This window comes from Panicum virgatum, chromosome 3K (genome assembly GCF_016808335.1).
Source record: "Panicum virgatum strain AP13 chromosome 3K, P.virgatum_v5, whole genome shotgun sequence".
Taxonomy (NCBI): domain Eukaryota; kingdom Viridiplantae; phylum Streptophyta; class Magnoliopsida; order Poales; family Poaceae; genus Panicum; species Panicum virgatum.
This window is the reverse complement of record NC_053138.1, coordinates 2,332,377-2,345,080: the sequence shown is the minus strand read 5'-3', so window position 1 is coordinate 2,345,080 and position 12,704 is coordinate 2,332,377. Positions and strand designations below refer to the sequence as shown.

At 44.8% G+C, this 12,704-nt stretch overlaps 1 protein-coding gene and 1 long non-coding RNA gene across 6 annotated transcripts; one reads left to right on the top strand and one right to left on the bottom strand.

Annotated features, from left to right (window-relative positions):
* On the top strand, positions 1 to 4,333 carry LOC120696739 (rho GTPase-activating protein 4-like). The gene is made up of 5 exons (XM_039979721.1): positions 1 to 1,045; positions 2,364 to 2,484; positions 2,585 to 2,704; positions 3,139 to 3,369; positions 3,475 to 4,333. Exons 1-5 carry the CDS (start codon positions 603 to 605, stop codon positions 4,039 to 4,041), a joined length of 1,482 nt encoding a protein of 493 aa, XP_039835655.1. The 5' UTR covers positions 1 to 602; the 3' UTR covers positions 4,042 to 4,333.
* LOC120696742 lies at positions 3,832 to 12,165 on the bottom strand. Of its 5 annotated transcripts, none has more exons than XR_005684280.1 (7): positions 11,515 to 12,165; positions 11,210 to 11,410; positions 10,783 to 11,149; positions 9,757 to 9,832; positions 9,456 to 9,669; positions 9,031 to 9,199; positions 4,192 to 5,289 (listed from the first exon to the last, which is right to left on the bottom strand). It is a non-coding gene; the product is annotated as an uncharacterized LOC120696742 (long non-coding RNA). The 5 variants fall into 5 exon arrangements; XR_005684279.1 differs by having other exon boundaries at positions 11,210 to 11,391; XR_005684282.1 differs by having other exon boundaries at positions 10,783 to 11,068; positions 11,210 to 11,391; positions 11,515 to 12,164.
* Between the last annotated feature and the right edge of the window lie 539 nt (positions 12,166 to 12,704).

The window sequence follows — 12,704 nt, the reverse complement described above, 5'->3', positions numbered from 1 at the left end:
GGGTATAGAGAAGAAACGCACGCGTGAACGAGACGCGAGGAGCATGCGCATCCATGCGTGCATAAAGGGGATGAAAAGAGTAGGAGCAGGAGAGGAATGATGGTGCCATCACCCCCAGCTCAAGCCCTCCCTTCAATCCAACTCCACCTCCACAAAAATCCTATCCATTCTCCACCAAACAGCCCACGAGATTTCATCATCTCCTGCTAAAAATTGCATCTTTCCTGGCTAAAGATTCCTTACTGGAGTTAAAAAATCCCCTTTTGCGGTCCATTTGTCGACGCGCCAATTATTTTTGTTGCGATTTGCGTCGTGGATTTGGACCACGCGCACCACCACAACCAATCCTCCCCCGTCCAATTCCATCCTGCCCCCAACAATCCCAATCTCCAGTCGAAAGCAAACATCAAGAAGTCCTAAATAGGGACGCACCAAGAACTCCACTACGAGAATCCCCCAATCATTTCCTGGTGCATTTGGCCCCCCTCCACCACCCGAGAAATCCATAGGAAACTCATCCGAAATCGCCTCAAAATCGGTCCTACACCGCACCATCAGATCACAGCTCATAATTCCGGTGAGAATTCGAAAAGGAAGAAGCAATGACGGAGGTGGCGCTCCTCCGGGCCCCGACCAACCTCGCTTCCTCCGCAAGCCGCGGCTCCGCCTCCTCGCTGCGCTATTTAGCCAATGCCGACAGCGACGTGCTCCCAGGAAGCGGCAGCCCGGAAGATCCTGTGGGATCTACAGGGAGCCGACGACTCCAAGAACGGCGCGGGCAAGAGGCAGCAGGAGGGTCGGAGGAGGAAGAAGAGGAGCGGTGGTCGTTCTTGGCGCTGCTGTTTGAGCTGCTGCGGAAGTCGCTGCTCGGGTGCAGGACGGTTGACGGCGGCGGCGAAGGCGAACGCGGCGGCTGTGGGATGGAGATTGGGTTGCCCACGGACGTGCAGCACGTGGCGCACGTCACGTTCGATAGGTTCCATGGATTCCTGGGTCTCCCCGTTGAGTTCGAGCCCGAGGTGCCTCGCCGCGCTCCCAGCGCAAGGTTTGTCTCGTTGCTCCCTTCATCGATTGGTATTAAGTTCAAGCTTTGAGAAATTTGATTATGTTCTGAATTCACAGATACAGTAACATAAATCTTTTAGTCCCAATTTGAATTTAATTTTGGAGGGTGTTTTCCAAATTATGTGGTGCTTTGATATGAACTGTTGCAGAAAAGAAGTACTAGATTGACAATCTGTTTTGTTAAAAAAATGTAAATGGTGTTTGCTTGACACAGCTCGTTAAAAGTTCAGTACTTTTTACCAGTTTGACGGCAGTTTCTGTGCTATAGTTTTTTTCCCTTTTTTTTGGGGGGTGGGTGGGTTGGGGGGTGGGGGGGGGGGCTTTGTTTGTGTTGCTTTGATCTGAAATATTATTGAATCAGCTTAAAGTGGAATTTAAATTCATTTTAAATCATATGTATGGTATGAACTTCTGATAGTTGGTATGCTTTGGACCACAACTGTGCATGAAAAAAAGAAACTTCTGCTGTGCTTTTTCCATGTTCCATCAAATAATTGGTCGATCATGTTTCTGAGGCACTCTTATTGACTAGCTTCGATGATTTTACTGTACTTGCTTGCCTCATCGAAGAATTATTTCGATTGAACTAGGTACATAAAGTTGATTGCTACATCATCTATCATTATTAAGATCAAAAGGTTGTCAGGGATCCATGATTTATGTATGACCTATTTTGTCTTGATTAGATTATTCATTTTTGTCACTAGACTTTCAAATTACTTATGTTTTTATCATCCATCATCTACTGTTTGTATAGTGGACCTTGGGTTCAAATAATTTCCTTTTGTGCTTTGCTATACTATTTGACTTATAATATGAAAAGAGCACAAAGTTTAAGGAAAGTACATAGGTATCTTGTTTCTTAATATATTGGGAGTTCCAAGATGTCGGTTTTCAGCACTAGGCTGAAAAGATTAAACAAAAGGTGAAAAGGGTTCTATATCAGTTCCACTTTATAGAAGGACGGGAGCCTAGTACTCCAAAAGAAGATAAAGGGGCACTAAGTCCTAGCACTTAATCTTCAAACTCTAGGATTGCTTGTATATGATCAATAAAACTCGCTCGATAATTAGAGATATTCTTGGCACCATTTAAATTTAAGATTTTGGTGCTTCAAAGATGCCTTGATATCATTGATGGTGGTCTCATTTTCATGTGGACATATCCTTGCAAGTCACATCTATTTTGCTCATTTTGCCATGCTAATATGCATTTTCTGAACAACATAAATTGTTGCCCTCACTGCAAGTTTACTTTGACTGTTCATGTTCATTGGCTGACCAAAACACTATATACAGTGCAAGTGTCTTTGGAGTTTCAACAGAATCCATGCAGTGTTCCTATGATTCCAGAGGAAACAGTGTCCCGACAATCCTCTTGATGATGCAGAGACGCCTTTATGAACAGGGTGGTCTTCGGGTGCGTTTTTAAGGGTCTCCTATGTTTCTTAATCTATATCCTTTGGTGTTTGGAAGCTTTGTTCTGATCAAATTACTGTTGTCTTGTTTTGTACTTTCAGGCAGAAGGTATCTTCCGTATAAATGCAGAGAATAGCCAGGAGGAGTTTGTGAGAGACCAGTTAAACAGTGGAATCGTTCCTGATGGCATTGAAGTCCACTGTTTGGCTGGTCTAATCAAAGTAATCTTCTTTCTATCATGAAGCTTATGCTTATAATCAATCCATTGGGAGCATCGGTTTCTTAATCACCTGGCCAGTAATTAGAGAGTTATTAATGATCACACTTACCTTCACTGGTGGAATTTCATGTCAACACCTACCAGAGAATACAGACGTCAGTTCCTTTGAGAACTTTATCTTCTCTTTTTCTTGCAAAAGATATTGCCTCAACCCTCAACCCTTTTTTTTTCCAATGCATACAAAGTTGTGATTGTAGATTTGCTGTTTGGCAATCTTCTGTCGCAGAGTATAATCTTGCTTTTGAAAGCAGTCAAGGAGTTTGATCAACTTCTTTGACATTAGCATCTTATACTTTTGAGTCTGTCCATTTTTTTTTCATTGACATTAGCAGCTTATACTTTTGAGTCTGTCCATTTTTTTTCATCTCTTTTCAGGCCTGGTTTAGAGAGATGCCAAGCGGGGTGCTGGACTCTATCCCACCAGAACAGGTGATGCAATGCCAATCGGAAGAGGATTGTGCCCGGGTTGCGAAATGCCTTCCACCAACTGAAGCAGCTTTGCTCGACTGGGCTGTTAATCTAATGGCTGATGTAGTCCAAGAAGAACAGATAAACAAGATGAACGATCGCAATATTGCAATGGTTTTTGCACCAAATATGACTCAGGTAATGCATTGTGGTAATATCATATCAAACTAGCAATATATACCTCACCCGAGATTCCAAGAACTGATGGTTACACATGCTAACTGTAACACATTTACCAAGCAGATGGCAGATCCTTTGACTGCACTAATGTATGCAGTCCAAGTGATGAATTTTCTCAAGATGCTGGTACAAAAGACCCTCAAGGATAGAGGGGAGTCCAATCCAGAGGATGTTTTGCTGCCCCAGAAGGACCCATCTGATGAAAATGGGCATCAGAAACCCAGCGTGACACTGGATTCTCTCCTTGAGAATGCATCCAGGCGCCCTTCTTTTGCCAAGGAAGAGCCCCTTCTGAACAGTCCTGCACACAGCACTGGTGATGAACCTAATGAAACTAATACCACTGAAGGAGTCACTGCTCAGGCAAGTGAAGTCTTAACGAGTGTGGAGGACTCTACTAGCTGCTCCCAACCTGCAAATGCTAGTCCGGCTGCTATTGCTGATGCTTCCGGTGCGAATGCTACAAATTTTCTTCAAGGCAAAGGGAGTCGAAGCCTGAATCGGAGGAGGGCAAGAAAGAGCAAGGGCCAGTCTGGTACACGTACTACACCTGCAGCTGAGAAATCAAGAGGTGTGAGCATCGTGAGCCGAATAAACTCCAAGGTTGAACGGATCGAAGCATGGAGATGAAGTGAAACACCATTTCCATCGTCTCTGTGTACTAGATGACTGACCCAGTGTTTCCTGAAATAGCAGCCTGAACTGCTTGCTTGCACATTTTGCATTTTCTATGTGCTTATCATTTCTTTCTGTATTGTGGTCATGGTATTATTTTTGATATTTGAGTTTCTCATCGTCACTAACCTCTGTTTCTTCCTTATGATTTACTTGTCTGAGTGAATGAAAGATGTTGATGTTTTCATTTGTACATACATCTGTCCCATGCTTAAATTATGAAGTGCCTGAATGTTCAGATGTGTTATATGCGGCATTGCTGTGCTTGTTCTCATTGTATTGTACCTTATTCGGTCGTCTCCTGCTTCTACCTTTGCTTAATTGATCACTCCTGTACTTTAGTCTTGACTAGGTTCATGCTCGTGCTTTGCTACGGACGAAATAAATATTCTCCAAAAAAATTTATTTTTATACAATGAAATATTTGTAATGATATGTACTCCCTCCTTCCTCGTTTATAAGGCATAGTGCAACAGGACACGGTCTTCCAAACGATACTTTGATCATTTATTTATCATATATTATATCACTTATGATTATAAACTTATAATCATTATAAACTATATTTGATTACGAATCCAATCATATAAAATTTATATTATAAAAATAAAAAAATAATAGTTAAATTATTGGTCAAAGATAGAAAGGTTTGAATCTTGATATGGGTATGTGCCTTATAAACAAGGTAGGAGGGAGTAGAAACAAAGATGAAAAATTGTCTTATACAGATTTTTACATTAGGAACTTGCCGTTATATTAACTGTTCATATCAGCAATATAGTGGTCCACCCTGCTATGACAACATGAAAATTGACACCTTAAACAAAATTAAGTTTTTGATAGGTTTGTGCCCATTCTTTGATACGGGCAATACAAAGCATAGATAAACAACATCAGCTTTTTTTAAAATAAAAAAATAAATAGCATTATAATCTTATTGGAAAGCAAACAATTCCGTAAACAACATAAATTACACTTAGACTGTAACTGATGTATGACGGAGAAATATATGCAGCACATCTAATTTTATTCATGAACTGAATAATGCATCTTATATTCATTCATATTGCCGGTTCAAAAAAAAGCCGAACCTCAAGGGGAGTCATCCATTGAGTTATAAAAGGGGTTTGCCATTGCAATGGAGTCTTTATGTAGAGTGTTACGACACAATTCTCGACATGCTCTGTACTGGTCCTTCTGTGCCTGCTTTTATAGCTGTCCAAACGTGCACTACACGGCACGGCCCGTGCCAGGCACGGCACGGTCTGGCACGGCACTAAGTGGCACGACAAACTAGCCGTGCCGTGCCCAGTAGTGCCACCGTGCCGGTAAGGCACTAGCACGACACGGCTAACACTTTGCCGTGCCGTGCCGTGCCGTGCCAAGGGGCACAGTAGTGCCAGTGCCGGCACTAGCACTATAGTGCCAAAACACATCATTCAACTCTAAATTTCAAGCACTTTCAAGTTTCAAACATATAGAAGCAAATAACAGATAAGAAATTGAACTGAATCAAACTTAGACACAAACCAAACTCAAACAGTTAACAAAAAATCAATTTTATTAGGAGCTTGTGCAATGGCTGCCTCATTAAAAACCTCTCTAGGTAAAACTCACCCTTGTGAGAAACCCTAGAGAGGAAAAAAGAGTACAGCCAAGCTCCAATTAAGTAGTTCATTACATCACAGTTCAAACTTAAAGTTCTAGAGTCCAAGTCCTAAATATTACAGGCCATTACATAAATGATCATGAATTAAGATAAAGTTCTTCAAAAGCTTCCTCAAGCTCCTTGTCCTCCACATTCTGTTGCAGTCTTGCTTCTGCAGCCTCCCAGTCTTTGATGCAGGTCAGCATCTCCATCATTTCAGGCTTCAAACTCCTTCGCCGCTCCTCGATAATCCTGCCAGTCATACTAAAAGTGGATTCTGAAGATATGGTAGACACAGGAACAGTTAAGATATCTTTAGCCATGATTGACAGTACTGGATATGTAAGTTTGTGTTGATGCCACCAGTCCAAGATGTTAAAGTCATCAGTTAGGTGGTTTACAGTGTCACAGTCCAAGTAGGACACAAGTTCAGAAGCATTAGAAGCCGATGACCTTACTGCATTCAGTAGAGAAGTTGCAGATGTATCTCTAGACATGTTAGGATTACCAGGCAAGATACCACCACCCAAAACAGGACCATCATCATCATATATTTCATCCCAAGCAGATCTTGACTTACCAGACAGGACAGGAGGGTCAGTCCTCCTCAACCTAACAACACCATATTTCTCATCATATTTATTGTAAACATCAGCAAGTCTAGCTCTAGTGCCAACCAAATAAGCAGAATAATCAGTACTGGTGAGATTACCTAATCTTCTTAGCACCCTAGTAAAATCTTTCATTTTAGCTCTGGGGTCCAAGATGAATGCAAAAGAGTAAAGCAAAGGTATGTCCCTCCAATACTTATTATATTTGTCTATCATAGGTTGCACCACAAATCTGATGTGCACATCATTAGCATAGTTTTTTAGGTGCAGAGAAATCTTAACAAGATAATGAATCATAAGTGGAGATGTAGGATAGTACACACCAGACAATGTGACAGTAGCATCATAAAACAACTCAAGAAAGGATAGCACTTTTTGTGCCATCATCCAATGATCCTCAGTTAACAGCAAAGGCTCACCTTCATCCCTAGGATACTGAGCTTGGATGAAAGTAGTGAAAGGGGACTTATGAGGAAACAGATGTTTAAGCATTAGGTAGGTAGAATTCCACCTAACCTCCATGTCCAGTTGAAACTTTCTAGGCCTAACACCAGTTGCAATGCAGTAGCTTTTATATGCAGCAATCCTCTGATTAGATGAATTTAAAAATGATATTGCAGTTCTAAATGTTTCTATCAAAGGCTTAAGAGTAGTTAGTGCCTCCTTGACAATCAGATTCAGAATATGACATGCACAACGCTGATGCAAGAATATAGAATTGACTGCATTGTTTAAACTAGATGATGCATACTCTGATTCATCAATTACTTCAAGACCAAGGTATTTAGACAGAATAGGTTTCAGTTTATGCATGGCTGATGCATTAGACGATGCATTGTCCAAAGTAACAGCAAACACCTTTTTAGACAAACCATAATCAGCAAGAACAGAAGCTGCACGGTTAGCAATATTTTGTCCATTGTGGGACACATCAATAAGAACCAGACCAAGCACCCTCTTCTCTAGTTGCCAGTCAGAGTTTATGTAGTGAGCAACAACACTAATGTAATCCTCTTTGGCATTACCAGACCAAATGTCGGAGGTTAGACACACACAGTTAACAGATATAGTAAAAGTCTCAACAAGTTTAGCCTTGCAATCAGTGAAGTACTTTAGTATGTCTCTAGAGGTGGTTTGCCTAGACACTTTAGTATATTTAGGATTGTGAGCATTTTTAATGTACTCGACAAAAGCCTCAGATTCACCAAGAGAGATAGGAACATCAAGTCTAGCAATCAATCGAACAAGTTCAGTACGAGCGCGCATAGGACAGTAGTCCCAAGTACGCATACTACCATCAGAAGTAAAAGAGATTTGAGACTGAGACATGCGATCCTTTTCACGCTTCTTAACGCAAACTAAAATGTGCCGGGATAAGTGACCAGTGCCACCACTAGAGAAAGCAGAGTAGACCTTAGAGCAGTGAAGGCATCGAGCTCCATACCTGACCGTCTTACCATTGATTTCCTTGAATAGTTTCTCATAGTCAGCCCAGACAGGAGAGGTAGAGGGGCGTGGGCGCTTGGCGGTGTTACCGTCAGGTGCAGGTGGTTCCTCAACGTGTTCGCCGTCGCCGTCGACGGGAATAGCATCATCAGTGGTTGCGCCGAATAGGGCCGCGCGGTCCTCGTCCATGTTGTCCTCGTCGTCATCTCCGGCCAAGCCGCACAACCGCCGCTCCTCGTTCATGCCCACCTCCACCGTCTCTTCGTCAGATCCGGCCATGCTCAAGCGCTAGTGATCTGGTTCCTCAACAGCTACAATGCAACACAGAAAATAACAGGGGTTAGGGTTAAATCTTGGAGAAGAAACGGTACTGGATGACTGGATCTAGGATTAGGGTTAGGGTTTGGGACTTACCTTTGTAGCTGGAGCACTAGGTGCACCGGCGACGTGGATGAAACACGGATCCAGCCCTCCGCTTCCGGCCCTGGTTCCTCAACGGATCCCTTCTACATCTACAGAAGAACTGAAGAAGTGAGTGAGAGTCTGAGACTGAGAGAGAGCGAACGAGAGGGAGAGGATTCGTTTCACTTACGCTAGATCCGGATCCGGAGCACCAGAGTCCGGCGGCGGCGATGGCGACGGAGATGACGAGGAGGACGACAAGGAGATGAGGACGCTACATGGTCTGTGCGAGATCGAGATGATGGGTCTCCAAGGCCGTGCCGTCTGCTAGTGCCGGCACCAGGCCCCGGCCTCTCACCGGAGCTCAGGAAGACGAGGGGAGAGGCCGAGAGGCGAGAGGGTGAGACCGTGAGAGATCAAAGACGAGAAGAGAGGCGAGGCGAGCGGTTGCCGGGGGGGGAGGAAATGAATCAGGGTTAGGGTTGGGAGGGAGGGCGCCCGGTGCCGGGGCTTATATAGCCCAGCCACCAACGGGCGGATCGCCTCCCCAACGGGACGATCCAACGGTCACCGGGGGCGCGGGGGGAGGCTGCGGCGTGCCCATCGGGCCGCCTCCGTGCCTCACGGGCCGAGGCCGTGCCTCCCCGTGCCGCCGCTTCTGTCGGGCCGGGCCCGTGCTAGTGCCGCGTGCCTTGATCGCGGCCCAGGCACGGGCCGGCGCCTGGCACGGGCCCGGCACTAGCCCGCATGCTCCCGGGCCGGACCGGGTTAGTGCCGTGCTTTCTTGGGCCGGGCCCGTGCCGGCCCAACGGGCTCGGCCCAGTTGGCCAGCTATACCTGCTTTTGTTTGGGCTTCATATTACGCGCATTTTGACGATCACGTATTGCTTGCCTCTGCTTAGGTGTCATATTTGCATAACGTGCCCTATCTTTTGCACGCCGTGTCTCAATTTGCTCATCTGTTAATTTTTGTCTATGTTGTACGGACATGCTAGTATAATGTCCTCTGTTAGGAGAAAAAGTATTAACTACAGCAACAAATTTTCATGAAAAAGTTTAAGTCTTTCCTATAAGAATGTATGCTAAAAATATAGTAAAAGAAAACTGTAAAAACAAACGTATAATGTACTGCATCATATTACATTTATAATACATAAAATCTTACGTATAACCCCCACCTTAAAAATGTAGGATCATAAGATATATTTTATCAATAATCAAAGCATAATATTAAAAATATATCAAAAGCACTTGCACAGTACCTAGCAAGTGTTTGTGTTCAGCTCCAATATTGGTGGTTGCAGTCTTCTTTTGTTGGTAATTTTCACATCGCTTTTTCAGTAATTTTTCCTTTTGTTGGACAGACATTTGTGCATACTGTTCCCTATCTCGTTCTCCTTTGTTGTCCGAAATCTTCTGGTGTTGGAATATCATCAGAAGTCATTGCCTCTCCAACAATGATATTTGTGGCGCCACCTAAAATAAAGGCATATATGAATTTAAAAAAAAAGACATATATGTAATTGCATTGTACTAAAAAAGTACTTTTAAACATTAGTTTACCTGTATCATTTAGGTTAATGGCGTTGGACAGATCATTGAATAGGATGCGTTCCGCACATCCTTTAGAAGGCACCATCTGTATTGTTTAATACCGTTGTTGGGCTGAAATAGTTTAAGACTTTAAGCCCAACAACGGTATTAAACAATACGTTGAATACATTTAAGTATTGAACCTAATACACTGCATCTTAGCTAAGGTTATGAGAAGACACAATTTGTGAAATTTTGATCCAAGTTTTTAGTTCTAAGATAACCGAAAATTACTGGAAATATAATTTAATTTAACATTTTGCTCCATAAATGAAATGAGATATATTGATATTGTAGCTCGTGAACTTAGAATAAATGGAAAACCTTGCTGGCCTATCTCACCTTCTGCTGATTTCAGCCATTAGAGCTCGGCCACGCTTGCACCAGAGAGAGAGAGGACGGTATGGAGAAGCCAGAGCACAAGGCGAAGGGATAGCGCCGCTGCGGATCCTCTGCCGGAGCGCGCGTGCGGTGGAGGCAGCACGTGGCTCCGTCGAGGGGACTCACGGATGCGCCTTTAGCGGCGGCGCATGCGCACGTGGCTCCGAGCAGTGCTCATGGTAGCACTCTCGGGATCGATCCCAGGCTCCCAGCGGCAACAAGGTGCTTGGGTCCTGAGGTATGTCTGAACCAACTTGTTGATTAGAGTTAGGTTGGGAAATCTTTTGGGGAAATTGGATCTATTGTTTCTGATTTGGGCCGAACTCGTTCAAGTTGATTCATCTCCTTCTCATTGCTTAACCAAAACCCTGACCAACTAATTCGATCTGGTGAACTAATTGCAAGTGGCGGAGACATGGGAAATAGCTAGAACTTGACGAATTAGCCCTAAACATGAACGATTCCATACGAATAGAGGGTGATTACGGCTAACGTAGGTATGATTGGCACATCAACATGATTAAGAGTGGGTAGCGAGATCTCAAACATGGCAATTAGCACTGAGCCCTAATCAAGAACAATTAGGAATTAACCAGAGGGGAACAAATGACTTACAACTCTCTGTTTTGAGTGCTCGGAGTGGATTTGCCGTGTGCGTTGAGTTCGTCCGGTGTCTTCCCTTATGGCACCCTCGACTCTATGTAGAGAGACAGAGCCGCCAACAATACTGCTATTTATTTTGGCACTGCGTGATGGGAAGGAGAGGCGGGGGCGCAATCATCGGTCAGTTAGCCCGTCGAGGGAAGATGTACCGTGAATTTCGGCCAGGGAACACGGGTGGGATGATGTAAATCGGAGCGTCAGGATGGTGTAGCGGCAAGACGACGAAAATCAGAGGGCCCTGATTTAGTAGCGGCAGACCGACGATCGCAGGGGCAGACCGACGCGCGACGACGTACGACGGACGAATCGTGAAGAAGAACTTCACTCTTTTTAGTTGTAGAGAAGAGAAGAGAAGAGAAAACTTAAGCTTATGTTTTACCTTTGTCTTAATGCTCTCTGAGTTGCTTATCCTTTTCCATAGTATAATTTTCCTTTGCTGAACTGTCTACAACTGAGCTCTCAAGCATCGTATGCATACCATCTAATCATCTATCATTGCATCAGATAGCTTTATTCTACCTCCTCTACTTCACTCCTTTTTCGATTAAAGGCTCGCAGAATCTGTGCAAAGATCTTTCAGCTTTCGTGAAGAATACAATGTGAACAGGCAAGGCAACACCAATTAACATTAAATTTAGAAATGGTGAAGAAAATTTAGGCAATCAAAGGATGATTTGGGGTTACCTTGATTTCTGCCTGTTCCACTACCAATGGGACAATTTGCTCTTTATTGTTATGACTACCACATCCTTTATTCCCTGTCGGCGTTTGGAAGTTCTGCACTCCAATTTCAAGATCACACTAGCGTTATTCTGTGACAAGCACAGCAGCGGTTGGTGAAAAATCATTGGTTCAGTCTTCGATCTGTTCCAGCACCACACGAACATGTGCAACCATTCCCTTCACTGCTAGCCAATATATGCATCAGATGGTTGAAATGGGCAGACAGATAAGTATGCTAACATCATCAGAATCACAGCCCTTGTCCTTGGGCAGGGCAGACAGATGGCGTTGCAAGATCACCACCATGAGGAGATGACAGGTCAACTTGAGCTTAAGAATACTGAAGCAATGACTCATCTGTGCCCAGAAGATGCCACTGTGACTTGCGAGCTGCATTATTGCTCAAACTTCAATTCCTAACATATGGTGATAGGATCGTTGATCCTACCGCGATTGTGGAGGGCGTAGGGATGAGAGGAGGGAGGAGGAGGCTTGCACAGCTGCTGGCGAGTGGGCGCCCTGGCTGCGGCCAGGGGCGACGGTGGAGGTGGTGGCGTGCGCGAGAGGGAGAGGGAGTCGCGAGAGTTGGGGGTGGCCCGTGAGGTCTCAGCCTATTTTTTTCAATCTAGAGTTCCCCTATTTAACTTACAAATATTGCGACTTATGGAAATAAACTTTACCCCTAAGGAAAATAGATCGTGGCCCTCCTAGCCACTTCGTGATCAGCGGCGCCGGTTGGGGCACCTGGGCCGGCTGGGCCTGGCCCATAACATCTCTCCGCTCCTCGGGAAACAGCTCGTCCTCGAGCTGTAAGTCGGGGTAGCGCTCGACGAAAGACTCCCGTGGCTCCCAGGTCACATCATCTGGAGGGAGCCCCTGCCACTCCATGAGGATCTCCCAGGCGCCATGCTGAAAGCGCGCCCGCCGCACCTGAGCCGGAGTCAAGACCACCCGCCCATCATGAATGGGGGCGGCAATGGCGGCGTGGACGCAGGGGAGTCACCGTGGAAGGGCTTCAGCAACCCCACATGGAAGACATTGTGGAGGCGCGACCCCACTGGAAGCTGCAGGCGATAGGCCACCTACCCGATGCGCTCGATCACCTGGAACGGACCTGCATAGCGAGGGCCGAGCTTGCCCTTGGGATGGCG

What these genes read in the sequence shown, in the direction of transcription:
- LOC120696739 (XM_039979721.1), top strand. Translation starts at nt 603, where the DNA reads ATGACGGAGGTGGCGCTCCTCCGGGCCCCGACCAACCTCGCTTCCTCC. An exon ending in CGCCGCGCTCCCAGCGCAAG is followed by an intron (nt 1,046 to 2,363) that starts GTTTGTCTCGTT and finishes CACTATATACAG; the next exon opens with TGCAAGTGTCTTTGGAGTTT. An exon ending in TTGCACCAAATATGACTCAG is followed by an intron (nt 3,370 to 3,474) that starts GTAATGCATTGT and finishes TTTACCAAGCAG; the next exon opens with ATGGCAGATCCTTTGACTGC.